The 14,416-nt window shown below is 36.2% G+C and overlaps 1 protein-coding gene across 1 annotated transcript; it reads right to left on the reverse strand.

Annotated features, from left to right (window-relative positions):
* Positions 1-4,403: 4,403 nt before the first annotated feature.
* Positions 4,404-5,331, reverse strand: LOC118735112 (the record flags this gene model as incomplete). Its single annotated transcript, XM_036464731.1, is given in 1 exon segment — positions 4,404-5,331. A coding segment is annotated over 1 exon segment (869 nt), but the record flags the coding sequence as incomplete, so codon positions are not given.
* Between the last annotated feature and the right edge of the window lie 9,085 nt (positions 5,332-14,416).

Raw genomic sequence — 14,416 nt, forward strand, 5'->3', positions numbered from 1 at the left:
CTGCACTAGCGGCCCACTGTGCAGAGAGCGGACACAATCCCGATTTTGAAGCTGTGAGCATATTACAGCAAGAACAACACTATAATAAACGTTTCACATTAGAAATGCTCCACATAATTAACACACCACCAAACAAGAGACTAAACTACAAAACAGCCACAGAAAACTGCGCCCACATATACAAACACCTGCTTGACACTTGTAATATCAGTTCTAAACTGCACGACAAACGAGACGGACGTCGTGGAGCTAAAATTTAATTAATGTATGTACGTATTTATGTATGTTTTTGATGTGTTAGCTTTTTCTTGTATGTTAATAAAAAAAACTAGTGTAATTGTTGTAGCCCCTGAAGACGATCTCCGGAGGAGATTGAAATATATTGGGAAGGAATGTAATTTCATGTGTTTTAATTCCATCAACACCCTGACCTCAAAGCCGGCATTAAAAAGGATTACTTGATTAAAAATCAAAAAGGTCGCAGTACAAAACGGATACAGATTTATATTATTATTGTTATTATTCTTTATTGATGAAAATAAAATATTCCACCAACATTTCTAGCGCATTAGCTGCTGATTTTTATTTAAAAATAAAAAACAAAAAAAAAATTAAATAATACAAAGAAAAAGAATCTCCTACGCGAGGACTCGATCTCGGATCTCTCAAGTGACATTCTAGCGCTCTGATCACTCGTCCATTGAGACTGTTGGACCAGCGCGAGCAAAATGGCATACATACATGCTATTAGTGCATTGTCTCTGTTTATTTTCACCACACATTTTTGGTGAAGTTTTTTTTACTCTCTGGCTGTGTTTCATGGTATATTCGCTTTATACCACGTCCATTTTATTTATTTATTTATTTATTTAATCTAGAAAATAAACATTTCGTATAGACTATCCGATAAAACAAAGTATAAATATAAATTGATAACTATTTTAGCATACTATTTAAAAGTAGTTTGAAATTAGATTTGGTAGAAGAGAAATCGATAGCAGAAGAGTTTAAGAGCGAATTAAACTCGTTTAGAGCTCTGCGAATAGGAGCATTATTCACATAATTATTTCTGACGAAATCCAGAGAAAAAATGTCATGATTCCTAAGGCTTCTTGGTGGGATATTAAATGTAATGCGTTCGAGTAAGAACGGCGCGTCAATCGCACCCCGTATAATGTCAAAAACGAAAGTAAGAGAAAGAATAATCCTCCTATTGTACAGTGATTTAAGGTTTATGAGCATGCATCTAGCAGTGTAAGATGGGAAAGGGTCAGCGAAATGTAGAGAGCGTAGAGCATAACGAATAAACGATTTTTGGATACGTTCAATTCTGTTGATATGACAATCATAATATGGTCGCCAGATGATGACAGCGTACTCGAGCTTAGAACGAACAAGAGTAGTGTATAATAGTTTTATGGTATAAGGATCAGTGAAGTCCGAGCTAAATCGACGGATGAATGCGAGCATTGAATAGGACTTAGCAATGGTATAATTTAAGTGGCTGTGAAAGAGAAATCTAGCATCAAAAATTACCCCTAAGTCAGAAACTTCACCAATGGTGGCAAGCTGTGAATCACCAATGAGATAAGAGGTCTGGGTAATGGAACGCGATTTGGAGTAGGAGACATGGAAGCACTTTTTTATATTTAAATTTAATCTATTTTTGGAGCACCAAACAACCACGTTATCAAGATCGGCCTGTAGATTGATAGAGTCTGAAGTGTTAGAAATCGTAGAATAGATTTTCAAGTCATCCGCATACAATAAAAATTTAGAAAAGTTGAAGCAATTCGAAATATCATTGATGAAGATCACAAAAAATAGGGGACCCAAGATGCTCCCCTGAGGAACACCAGAGGAGGCGTCGAAGGGATAGGAGAACACATTGTCAACTACAACAACACAAATCCGCGAAGAAAGATATGATTCTACCCAAGATAAAAAAGCTGAATGAAAGCCTATGCTAGCCAATTTTGAAATTAATATTGAGTGACTGACTTTGTCAAACGCCTTAGAAAAGTCCGTATAAACGGTATCGACTTGCAGACGGTTATTAAAGGCAGTTAGACAGGATTCGGTAAAAACAGCAAGGTTAGTAACAGTGGACCTTCCAGGCATAAATCCATGCTGATTAACAGATATTAAAGGACTGACAGCAAAAAATACTTTTTGTTTGACAATAAACTCAAATAATTTGGATATCTTTGATAATTTGGCTATTGGCCGATACTTGCTTATATCGTTTTTGTTGCCAGATTTGAATACAGGGGTGATAAGAGTGGTCTTCCAAGCATCTATAAACTCCCCTTGTTCAAGCGATTTATTGAAAATTAAAAAAAGTGGATAGGCAAAAGCGGAACAATTCTTCAACAGGAATGACGGATACCCTCCTCAACATCATCAATTGATATAGCAAGCGAACCAAAGTTGATAGGAGAATGGGCACTCTGAGGATAAACTCCACAAGGAACCGAATCTATGACAAAGTTAGAGCGAAAGAAGTCCGCGAAGAGATTGGCAGCTTCAGAGGGAGTAGAAGCATGTATTTAATCATAAAACATATCACTGGGAATGCTGGAACACGATTTCTTAGACTGGACATACCTCCAAAAAGCCTTCGGATTCAATTTTATCTCCGACTCAAATTTACGAACATAATTCCGCTTAAGAATCTTACTCATCGACTTAAACTCTCTGGAGTATCGCAAGTATTTGTCCTTGTGAGATTGAGCATTTGAATGTTTAAATTTCTTAAAAAACTTGTTTTTCAAATTCTTAAATTTTTTTAAGATCTTTGGTATACCAGGGAACCTTATAGCTTTTTTTATGCACTGTTGGTATATTATCCACACATATGACATTAATTTCTTGCTTAAAAGTATCGAAGCAATCCGAAGCACCAACACCCGCAAATAACGAATCCCAGGCTACTGATGAAACCGCATCATTTACAACATTAAAGTTGCATTTTCTATAGCAGAAGCTAGTAGGACTACTATCTGATAAAACAGTTCTGAACTCATAAAACTCTAAATGAAGAATAAGCGGAACATGATGTAGGCCGGGAGTCGATAGTGGGTCAAGGCACTCATTAAGTGTGAAATTCAAATCATTACTAATAAAGATAAGGTCTAAGATTCTAGATAGCTTATTAGAAAAAATTATTAATTTGTAATAGGTTAATACTTAAAAAATTATCAATAACATAACATTCACAGCCGCTATTAACATTCGAAGGATATAAGACTCGGCCAATATCCAAACTAGACCAGTTAATGTCACACAGGTTAAAATCCCCAGCAATACAAAGAATTTCATTATTAGAAGCTAAGGCAAGAATGTTATCCACATGCGCTTTATATAAAGTTTCAGCACTAGACGGCGGAACATAGGAAGCACATACGAAAAGTTTAGACAAGCCATTGACAGAAACGCAGAGCTGATCCAGCAGGGTATCCTCATTCGCCAAAGGGACGAGCGCCGATCGATAGTTTCGCCGAACTGCAATGAGCACTCCACCACCTCTAGAGAGCCCCGTTTTGATATAGTCACGGTCTTTGCGAAAAACGTTATACAAATTGGCATCAAAAAACACAGAATCGAAGAAATTTGTGTTAAGCCAGGTCTCAACCAGTATGTAAATATCATAATCTGAGTGAGAACTCATTTCAAAAAGTGCCTTGGACTTTGTTCGGAGGCCGGAAACATTCTGATAATAAATTTTTAATTGCTTGGAAGGAGTATTTCTTGATACAGGATTAGTTATGCCTCTTTCTGAGGAGCACCGTCTCGTTGAAAAAAAACGAATCGGACGAATCAACACACTCGTGGGCCAAATGTCCGCCTTAAGCAGCTTCTCATAGCCACAATCCAAAATCCCCAATTTGAAGTTAACTCTTCTGAGCTTACTAAGATCCGAATCTTTCTTTATTAGCGGGTAGCAAACCATCCACTTTACATCAATTTTAGCAGCCTTAGAAGCATACGACAGAATATCAGCAGCAGTTACACTAGGCGAGAATGAAGATATATGCAGCCATTTGAAGTCTGAAATAACACTTAGCTCATTGGTGCTGCATGAGCCAATAAGCAAAGGTTTTGCAGTATTGCGTTTACGATTTGGTACAATTTTCCAACCGGGTGTTTGCAATTTATTAGTATTAGTAGCCGTCGCAGCAGCACTCGAAGTAGGCGTCGTAGCTTGCATTACCACTGGGACAGGCGAAGGAGAAGGAATAGAGCCACTAGAAGAAGCAATCCCGCCAAAATCAACTTTGCGAGCGGGAGAGATGACGTTGACACTCAGAGAGGATGTGCGCTCAGACAAGACGCTTTCAGAGCCAAACGAGTGAGGGGCAGCGGGAGCCACAGCAGCACCAGTCGATGCACATAAATTATTGTTGTTGTACGAAGCACTAGCACCACACTCAGCAGCCGGCAACCCCACAATACATTTGTCAGCAGGTAAAGACGAGATATCAGCAATAATAACATTATTGCTGTTTTTGGCTTTGTTTTGCTTTCTACCCGCACTAGCATTAGTCGGGACACCGACCGACGGCATACATGTAACAGGCAGCGAAATGCAGCCATTAGCAGGAGTAGGCAGATTGGAATATGGGGATGCAGAAGGCGATAAACCAGCAGCCGCTTGAGCCCAACTTAGGCGAGCGATATTAGCGTGAGCAGCAGAGACAGCCGAAGAACGAACGTTTACAGCACTAGCTTTAATCTGATCATCAACTCGACCGGGGGAAGGTGAAGCAGAGGCAGCAACAGCAGTGGCGTCAGACAACAACGAACGAAGTTCGGCCACTTGAGAAGCGACAGCATTATGCGATTCGCCGACAGAGTGAATTTTTAGCTCAGCACCAACAAATTTCTTCAAATCATCAAACTGGTTTTTTAGGTTATTTGCATTGGAGTTGTTGATTTCCGAATGCAAAGAAATTATTAATTCTTTTAGATCATTAAATTGCTTCACTAAATCTTTAAATTTAGTTTCAAAGGCGGTTGAAATTAAATCAACACTGAGCTTTTGAGTCACAAGAACTGCATCGAGAGCTTTACTGAGTTTCTCCGGCATAAAGACACACTCTTCACAAAGATATAGCAAATTACGTTTTGTTTTGATCAAATTCATATCATATTCAGACATTTCTTTACAGCACGCACGGTGGAAAGTTTTTTTGCAAAATCCATTACACGGCAACAGATTAGCGTCAGATCTTGAAAAAGATTTATTACATTTCCCGCAAAAGTTATCCATTGCGAAGAAATACGATAAAAAAACACCAGAGCGAATAAAAGCACGTCTGCACACACCGATGGTTATGACATTTTCGTAGTATAGGAACCAGCTTCAAACCACTTTGTATGATGGTATGATTGTGGTTTACAACGACAGACATGTAGTATAGAATGCTAGTATAATATATAAACCATGCGTCTGTCAGGGCTATAAGTAACGATATGCTAGCATCTCTATTGTTTAGTTTAGTCTGCAGTGAAAGAGTTTGTGCATGCAGGGCATCGAACTTTTGCATTAGCTGCTTATTATCATCGTGCAAAGCATTAACAAATGATAACACACGGGCATTCTCACTTCTAAGGGATGCAATTTCTTTAAACACTGTAAGCAAGGTAATTTGCTGCTTGTTATTGAGATCGTTTGAGCTTCCGAATGATTTTTGAGAGTCAGACGAGGCTGAGTTAATAACGTTCTCAGCCGAGGCAGCGGATGGTGGAGGCGAGCGATTAGATTTACGGCGCTCATCCAGGCAAAGTTTGCAAAAAAACGGCTTGTCAGCCGAAAGTAGAAAGTCAAGATCAGCCGGCATAACACAAACACAGTCTAAATGAAAAAACGCCTTGCAATTCGCACATAGCACCTTTGGTTGGTTTCGATCAACCTTTTGACCGCACAAGCAAGGCATATTAATTATTAGAATTTAAGCAATGAACAATTTTATTTGAATAAATCACTATGTTAGGAGTCACTGTCTCAATATAAGCACCATATTTTAAAGTATTTTTATTGCATTAGCGAGTATTGTTAAGTGTTTGTTGTACAGTAAAGTTAATTGTAATGTAATTTGGTCATCTTTTTCGTTTTTTAACAATCCAGCGATACGAACTCAGAGGATTTTGAGAAAACCCAAGAAGGATAGAAGACAAGATTGCACATTCCGGACGAAGATGACATTTGTGTATTAAAAGTAGCGAAGCCGAGTAGGACGATAAAAGAGAATGTGAGATTATTCAATTATCTTAATATTCCATTTTTCGATAGGAACTTGTTTAAATTGTTTTAAATTTGTTAAAATATATGATTTGTAATAAAAATAAATAAAAGAAATCTGAAAAAGCGGTGGTTTTAGTGAAAATATAATGAATTTCAGTGCATTTAAAGTTTTTGAGGCGTTGTTTACTATAAACCGAGACCTGTAAAAATCTGCAAAACTAAAAGCGCTTTGCGGAATGCGGTACCTTCAATTCGCTACATCGTGGAGAAATCTGTCGAGTATACAAAGGTAATCGTAAGAATTAGTGTCAGAAGTGGATTTGTTAAATATCTAAAGTCCATAGCCATGAAAATGGCAAAAATTCAAGACCTAAAGATCGAGGAACTCAAACCGGAGTTGGAAAAGCGAAATTTATCAACTTCCGAAAGAAAACTAGAGTTACTATCACGGCTGCGAGAGGGTATGGAAAAGGAAGGCATTAACGTTGTCAAATACGACTTCCATCGTGTGGACGACGCGACATCTACGAAGGACGAACAGAAGGATACGGCTTTTTGTTCGTCGAAGGAACGGCAACAGGCTCCCAGTTCATCAACAGCTATGGATATGAACACGTTAATGGCTGCCATTTCACAGATGTCATCACAGCTTGGTGGTGTGGTCTGAAACTATCGATAGTCGGCACTATCAATAGCATGCGATAGTTCTTTAGAATCCATAGATAACTATCGATAGTTTCGATATTCTTTTAAACATACAACATGGCTTCATATTGCGCCTGGCATATTTGTATAAAATATTTCTTTCAAAATCAGTAAACCGCAAGCTTAGGGTGAAAGTTTGCTGAGTCCATTTTTAGAAATTTTACAGGATGAAAAAACTGCCTATAGGCATTTTCTTAAATAACTTTTCAAAACTTTCATTAAAATATTTTGCATGATTAAAGCAAAGCAAAACTTCATACGAATCAGAAGGAGTCGTTGCTTATTAAAATAATTCTATTTTTTTAGAGCTATTTACTTCATTCAATATCAGTTACTTTACTTTATTCAATATCACATATGTTATCATTCAGTATCAGTTATTATACGTCATTCAGTGTCAGATATTTAGTTTTTTAAAATCTCTCCACTAACCTATCAATATTTTTCACTTATCAAAACACCCGGTGAAACAGGAAAGTGCTGGTAAATGTACGCCGCCGAAATATCTTTTATTAAAAGGTGCTTTATCAAATGCGCATGCAAAGTGACAATAAACAATAAAACAATAATGTAAGATGTAATAACCAAAACTATCGATAGTATTTAAAATAATCGATGGTGTCACGATAGTCAAAACCCATCGATAGTTTCAGACCACTGTCACAGCTGTCATCACAGATGCAAACACAGATGGAAGCACAGAGGATGATACACAAAAGAAGGTAGTTTCATTGTCACTTTTCGGACGCCATGTTAACTACCTGACAATTAAGCAGATTGTGAGATTTCGTGCTGCCATACCTAGTCCTCAATAATCATTTATTTATTGTGAAAAAATTATTTACAAAATTAAAAGGAAATTTGACTTCGATCTGAGCAATAACGAAAATGGAAATTCATACATCGCCATATTTGAAAAACAACCAACCAACTTTTTCTTTAAAACAAAAGACCGCTAAATATGTTGTCCACCGCAAAAATTAGTTATTATTAAATTAATTTATTCTAAAGCCAATCACTGAAAATGATTTGGATGTGCTTTACAAACGTTAGCCCCAATAAGGCTTGAATTTCGGTGCTTCATGATATGAAAATAATATAGTTATGGACGATAGGAGGTACTCCCGATTGAACTGGCAACCAGAGTTTGGAAGTAAGTAGTTAGAGGGTAGCCCAATGCCTTAAGTGCAGCTTGTCTGTCACCGCAGACATGTAAACTCATTCCCCTCCACCTATTTTCCACCACGTACTCCCCGGCCTTGAGGATTGCAAATACCTCAGCCTGGAAGACCCCATATCCTGACACAGAATCAGTTTTGGAGCCATCAGTAAAGATTCGATTACGTGTGAGTCCGGGCTCAGTGCTGGTATTAAACCAGCATTCAGCCTCAGGGAACTCAACGTTATAGAATCCCTAAAACAAAGGTAGTGGTGGCGTACTATCATGTGGCATTGAAAAGACACAAGTGCTCAGATCACTGCCGCTAGCAATTTCCGCCTCGCCGCACTTAGTGTTATACCGGCATCCGTTTCTTTTTAGTCTGCAAGTGGCTTTTAAGGCTTCCCTACTTATGAGTGAAGGTAAGTGCAGCAGTGCATCCAGAGCAGCGCCACACGGCAGTAGTTCTTTGAAGTTTTGCAAGCATACTTCCCACGCTCTTCATTGAGAATCTGCTCCACCATACCACTGATGCATAGCCAATTATGGGTCTGAGGTATAAATCCAGAGGATTACCTATGGTGACACACCTCACGTTTTGACGAAAACCTGTTTACATTGCCAAAATGCTGCCAATTCTTTAGAAGTTTTGTGTTCCGCGACAGATTTCCACGATAGTTTTGTATACAGAATTACTTCTAGATACTTCACTTCAGGAGAATTCTGAATTTTGGCTCCATTAACCCTTCTGCGAAGTCTGGTTTCGGGCCATGCTTTAATGACGAAATATCTAACAGTTTTGTTATTTAAATACATTGATTTTATTTCAAATAAAATAAAAAAAGTTTTTTAATAAAATTAGTTATTATAAATGTTTCACAACTGAATTTTATTTTATTTCTTCATCTCTGCACATCGATATTATTCAAAGCATCTTTTAAACGCTTGAGAAAGACGTTCAAATTTGATTATCGAACACATCAACTTGATATTTTTTTATGTAAATTTACTCTTTTATTAAATTCCAAATATTTAAAAGAAAATCTCCACTCTCAAAAAATTTCAATGTGGCAAAGTTATGCTTAATGTTTACATCTGGAGAAATGTCAAAAATCTGCTTTATAATGAAAAAATAGTAGTAATGAAACTACCTTCTTTTTTGTATCATGGCACAGATGTCGCAGTTGTCGTCAGATATTTCGTCACAGCTACAAGCTCGATGCAAAGATTACTAAACTGCAGGAGAATTTGGCTAGAACAAATCAAGGATAGACAGGATAAAGTCGAGGCTAAGGTAGAAGAATTGGAGGGTCGGCTTCGTGATTTGCAACTGAGTCGTCCAGCTACTTCGACGAATGCTCCCGAGGTAATGACTCGATCCTTTGACGGCACTATTTCTTTCCAGGTTTTCACAAAAATTTTCATTAAAAACGGTCCCAAGCTCAATATATATGTTATATGTTGAATATAATTGTCATAAGGCCATAAATACCGAAAATAAATTAGTTAAGGACGAGCACACCTAAAAGTTAAACCTTCTAAAAATAGAATTATTAGCAAAAACAACAACCACATAATCAAGTTTAAATAGCATTCGAATAGCTGCGCTTTGTTGTAGATTGCTTAACAAATGAAAAATTGGAAAAGGCAACAACAGTTTACGTGGTTACAGTTACGTACTTAGTTCAATGGGTAGACTGCTGGCTATGGCGGCTGGGGTCGGTGGATCGAACCCCAGTTGAAGAAGTCTGATGTGGAGATTGTAGTTTTTTCACAAAAATTTTCATTAAAAACGGCCTCTAGCTCAATACAATTGTTGAATATAATTATTATAAGGCCATAAATAACAAAAATAATGAAAAATAAGAATATTATAAATTTTTGGAAAATGTGCGTAGCCACGCCCACTTATGATTACATGTGTATGACTTGGTAACCGCTCCACCAATTTCTCCCAAACTTGGCACAGTTGTTGGCTAGCTTTAGTATAATGCGGCGTTCCCTTTATTCTTTAAATAACAAGGACTTTTTGATGAGACTTAATAGGAATATTGACTTGCTAGTAGCGGAACTATTTCTTGCACGTTTATTTGCCAAAAGTTCTTCAACGGCTCGGCGCCAGTGAATCATTCGCAATCGTATGCTGCGAATGCCGCATTACACTAAAGCCAGCCTTTCGACATAAGCTACTATCCCATACGAACACTGATATGTAGTTAGATACAAGCGGGCCCATGCGCAAACTGCACAGACAGAAATACACAGTAAACTCATCCCTTTTTGTAGCCACAGATAAAAGCAGGGCTCGAATCGCCACACACGATATCGTACTACTCATTACGTAAAAACACATTTTTCGGATTATGACATACGTGAACGTACTCTTTGTCCCATTCAGCTTATACTGCCTGACGTATCACGTAATTTTCTTTCGTATCGTTTTCGATCCGTGAACGGATGTTACGATTTGAGCCCAGACTGTTCTAATAGTGCTCGGAAATAGTAAACAGAACTATTCTTATAAACCCCTTATTTTTATTATACATATATTACAAAGCGTGAATGAGATTTATAGTACATCACAACTTATACTTATTAGGTATGTACATGAAAACATATTACAAACTGACTGATATATGAGTGTCATGAGTTGAGAGAAACATGGTGTTACTTACAATATATTTTTGTATACAATATTTGAGGTGAAAATATATTCAGAATTAACTTTTTGATTAAATATTTCTTTAACAGAAACAATAATATACGAGCTAAGGGAGCGGTGCGAGAGAGACAACTGTCAGTTTATCGAACCTTTAATTATTGAATTATGTGTGCGACCACCACTGTCGTATACGGTGTATGCGATGCTGCAGTCACAATAGTGCTTCAGTACAAAATACCATTAGTGGGGCTTAACAATGGTAAATTAAAAACAAAAATCGAATTACAAATTTCTTGACTTCAGAGGTGTTATGACTATTAATATTACCTAATAACCACTCAGGCGATCTCTGACTTTTCAAATGACACCTCATTAGTGGCATTGCTTACATAGAAAATTAGAAAAAGGGAGACTAACAAAAAAACACTTAGAGAAATAAGATATAAGATATAATTCATACAACCAAAAATATTAAATGATCTCATCTCTGTGCGTAAGACTGTATCTGCATTTATTTCTTTCTTGTTTGATTTAATATGTACAAAGTACATTTATGTATGTATGTAAATGTTTTGTATTTGGAACATTTACGGCTCTATTATTTATCGGTGACAAATTCTTGTCACAGTTTTTATTACGGAAAAATATATGTATGAAAAAGATTAAATTTGTCAGTAAAAAAAAATTTGTCACCGATACAGAATTGGGCACTAATCTTAAATAAATGAATTGCATGCTTTCAGAATGCTTTTTTGTAATTGAAATTTATTTGGTAGGTTGTAAACGATTTTGGTCGGATTTGGGAAGAAAATTGGTAGGGAGAAAAATTGTTAGTGGCAACACTGGTCTCGAAGTCAAATTGAAGTGATTTTGTTTTTGTTTTCTTCACTTTTATTGTCGCTTTGCCGGCGGCGCCACAATGCAGCCATACGTATGTATGTACATTAGGGTGCCCATCGAAAATCCTTTTTGGAAATTGCAAGACCCTACCCCCTAATTTTGTTCCTTTCTATGAGAAATATTATTGCCTTTTTTTAGATTTTTGAAGGTCGTTTAGAGGTCGCCACCTGTCGATTTAGGTCTGAAAATGGGATCTTGTAGATTTATGAGTTTGTGAATAACTATTTCTCATTCGATTTCAAAGATCGTATATGAAAAGAGGATATATAGGCCTTCAAAATGGTATATAATGATCTATTATTGGACATATTTCTCGTAAATTTTTTTCAATTTCAACCATCGCTAACGTTCACAATTTAGAAGTTTTGATGAGCGAAGTACTTGAGACTTACACCACTAGCGACGAAATTTTTAAAGCTAACAAATTTGTACAGAAAAATGGTTTGAAATGGAGCAAGTGTGCGGATATTTGCAGTGGTTGGAAAAACACCACGAGAAGGCACTGTATGTGAGTCACTGTTAAAATCCGCATTGGATGACACTGCGAAGATAACAGAGGCATGCGAAATTAAAATACATCCTTGTTTTTATCTGGCATGTCGAGATTTTTTTTATTGGTGACATGTAAATTTTAGAATTTCTAACAATTTGGATGAAAACCCCACAAATAAACAAAGAAAAACGTACATATGTAACTCTGAAGTTAATGCTAAAAAATTGATAACAGCCGGTTTCACCAGCAATTTAAATGGAAATGATTTTTTATTTTCTGTCAATTTCCATATAAAAAATTCCATTCAAAAAAATTAAAATAAATTTTTCACTTAAATTACTTTCGTGAAATTGGATATAAAAGTTATTTTCTTAGCGTTAACGCGCATTACCAGCCGAATATTTTCCCAACATTAACTCTGATGCTACAGCTGGATTACAAACCCGTTTTCATGTGACCCGAAAAGTAAACCTACTGAGATGACAAATTAAGCTTTTGAAAACCTTCTGGACATCGGTGAATCAGCACTTTGAATATTAAATACTACGAAGGATATTACGAAGGTAGCCAAGAGAGTTCTGGATGCAAGTCATGCAGAAAACACTGCTGTTGGAAAGATTGTTTAAAAATACTATTAACTTTTACTTTTACATTTCTATGTGAGACTGCATTTTCAACAAATGCTTAGATAAACAAATAATTTTTAAGCAAACAACAAAACCGACTTCAATTCCCATATACAAATTTAAGATTATCGTTAATCTCTTCATGATCTGATGATCGGATTTAAACCAAATTAAAATGGGTCCACCTGTAAGGTAAACCCTTTCCTTTAAAAATAGAATCATAGTAATCGGTTTACGTGGTATGCCGCAACATACATAAAAACAAAAAATATTAATAATAATATATCAAATGATTTCAGGGTAAAATTGTCAAAGCTCCCAATAAACTTAAAGGAAATAATGAAATCATCAAAACAATTTCAGTCCTCAAATTAAAGCTAAAGGAGCATAAAGTTTGCATTGTGCTTGTTTTCGAAGATATTTGAAGAGTAGGGGTGCCGCGAAATTTGTTTAGCTTAACAAGGGTGCCGCGGTGAAGAAAGTTTGGGAACCCCTGTTGTAGGCAATCAAACTTTAGTATAATAAAGGTCTAGTTAGAATTTGCTACAAAATCGCATTGATTTTTGGCAATTTTCTTGCTGACAGAATTTACAATTTTTATTTTTGTTGTTTTTTTTTGTTGTAGGACAAACTAAGTTTTTACAACAAATTAGCGCAAAAAAATTTAAAAAAAAAATTTCAATTTTAATGCTTGCTGCCTTAGAACCCGTTTACATTTTATTGTTGTGAATTTGCAAATGCATCGAAATATGCGCTTGCAAGACTGTATGCGCAAGACGGTGGGGTGCAATAACACCACACGCAATAAGGCCATATGGTTGGTCTTATTTCCATTTTGTTTTGGAAACAAATCCATATAACGTTATTACCAAACCAGAAGTAAAATAAAGTCATATTCAAAATTGTACAAATGAGTAATAAACTCCCAATTAAAATTGCAACCGCTTCAACTGCCACACTGCTTGTGGATCACACATTTTTTCTATTAATTGACCGTGATCGTGTTTATTTATTATTCAGACGGGATCCAGAAGAGAATAATCGTGTAGTTTATCAGGAACAATGGATATTAAGAAACAGAATAGAATGAAATTACTACATATCAGCTTATTAACATCGAATTAAATTTTTTCGCAAAACAACTTGCAAAAACTTACTTGGTTTCCTAGGCGCCATTATTTTCATGCAATATTTTATGAATTCCGTACTAGGGACGAAATGAAAATAATGCGTTCAGATTATCCGGTCCTATATTATCCCGGAACAAAGTTCTAATGAATAAGTGAACAGAAAAATGTATTCCGAATGTTCGGTGTGTGAATAAAAAGCTCTCGCCGTGTGTTAACATTGTTACGAATCCGGAAACGGAAATTAGCTTTTTTTTTTAAATATTTCAAAAGTTATCTGTAGCAAATACATTCCGAACATTATTTACGATGTTAATTCCTGGCGGCACCTTTAAATCATAAAAACTAACAACATTTCTTAAAAACTATTTTGAGTACCAATAATTAAAATAATAATGATTTAATTCAACAGTTTAAATTGAGCTCGAGGCCGTTTTTTAAATGAAAATGTATTGTGGAAAAGCAACAATAATTTGAAAAAATGGTAGAAGTGATAG

This window comes from Rhagoletis pomonella, unplaced genomic scaffold, assembly GCF_013731165.1.
Source record: "Rhagoletis pomonella isolate Grant_MI unplaced genomic scaffold, Rhpom_1.0 Rhpom_scaffold_00003, whole genome shotgun sequence".
Classification (NCBI taxonomy): Eukaryota; Metazoa; Arthropoda; class Insecta; order Diptera; family Tephritidae; genus Rhagoletis; species Rhagoletis pomonella.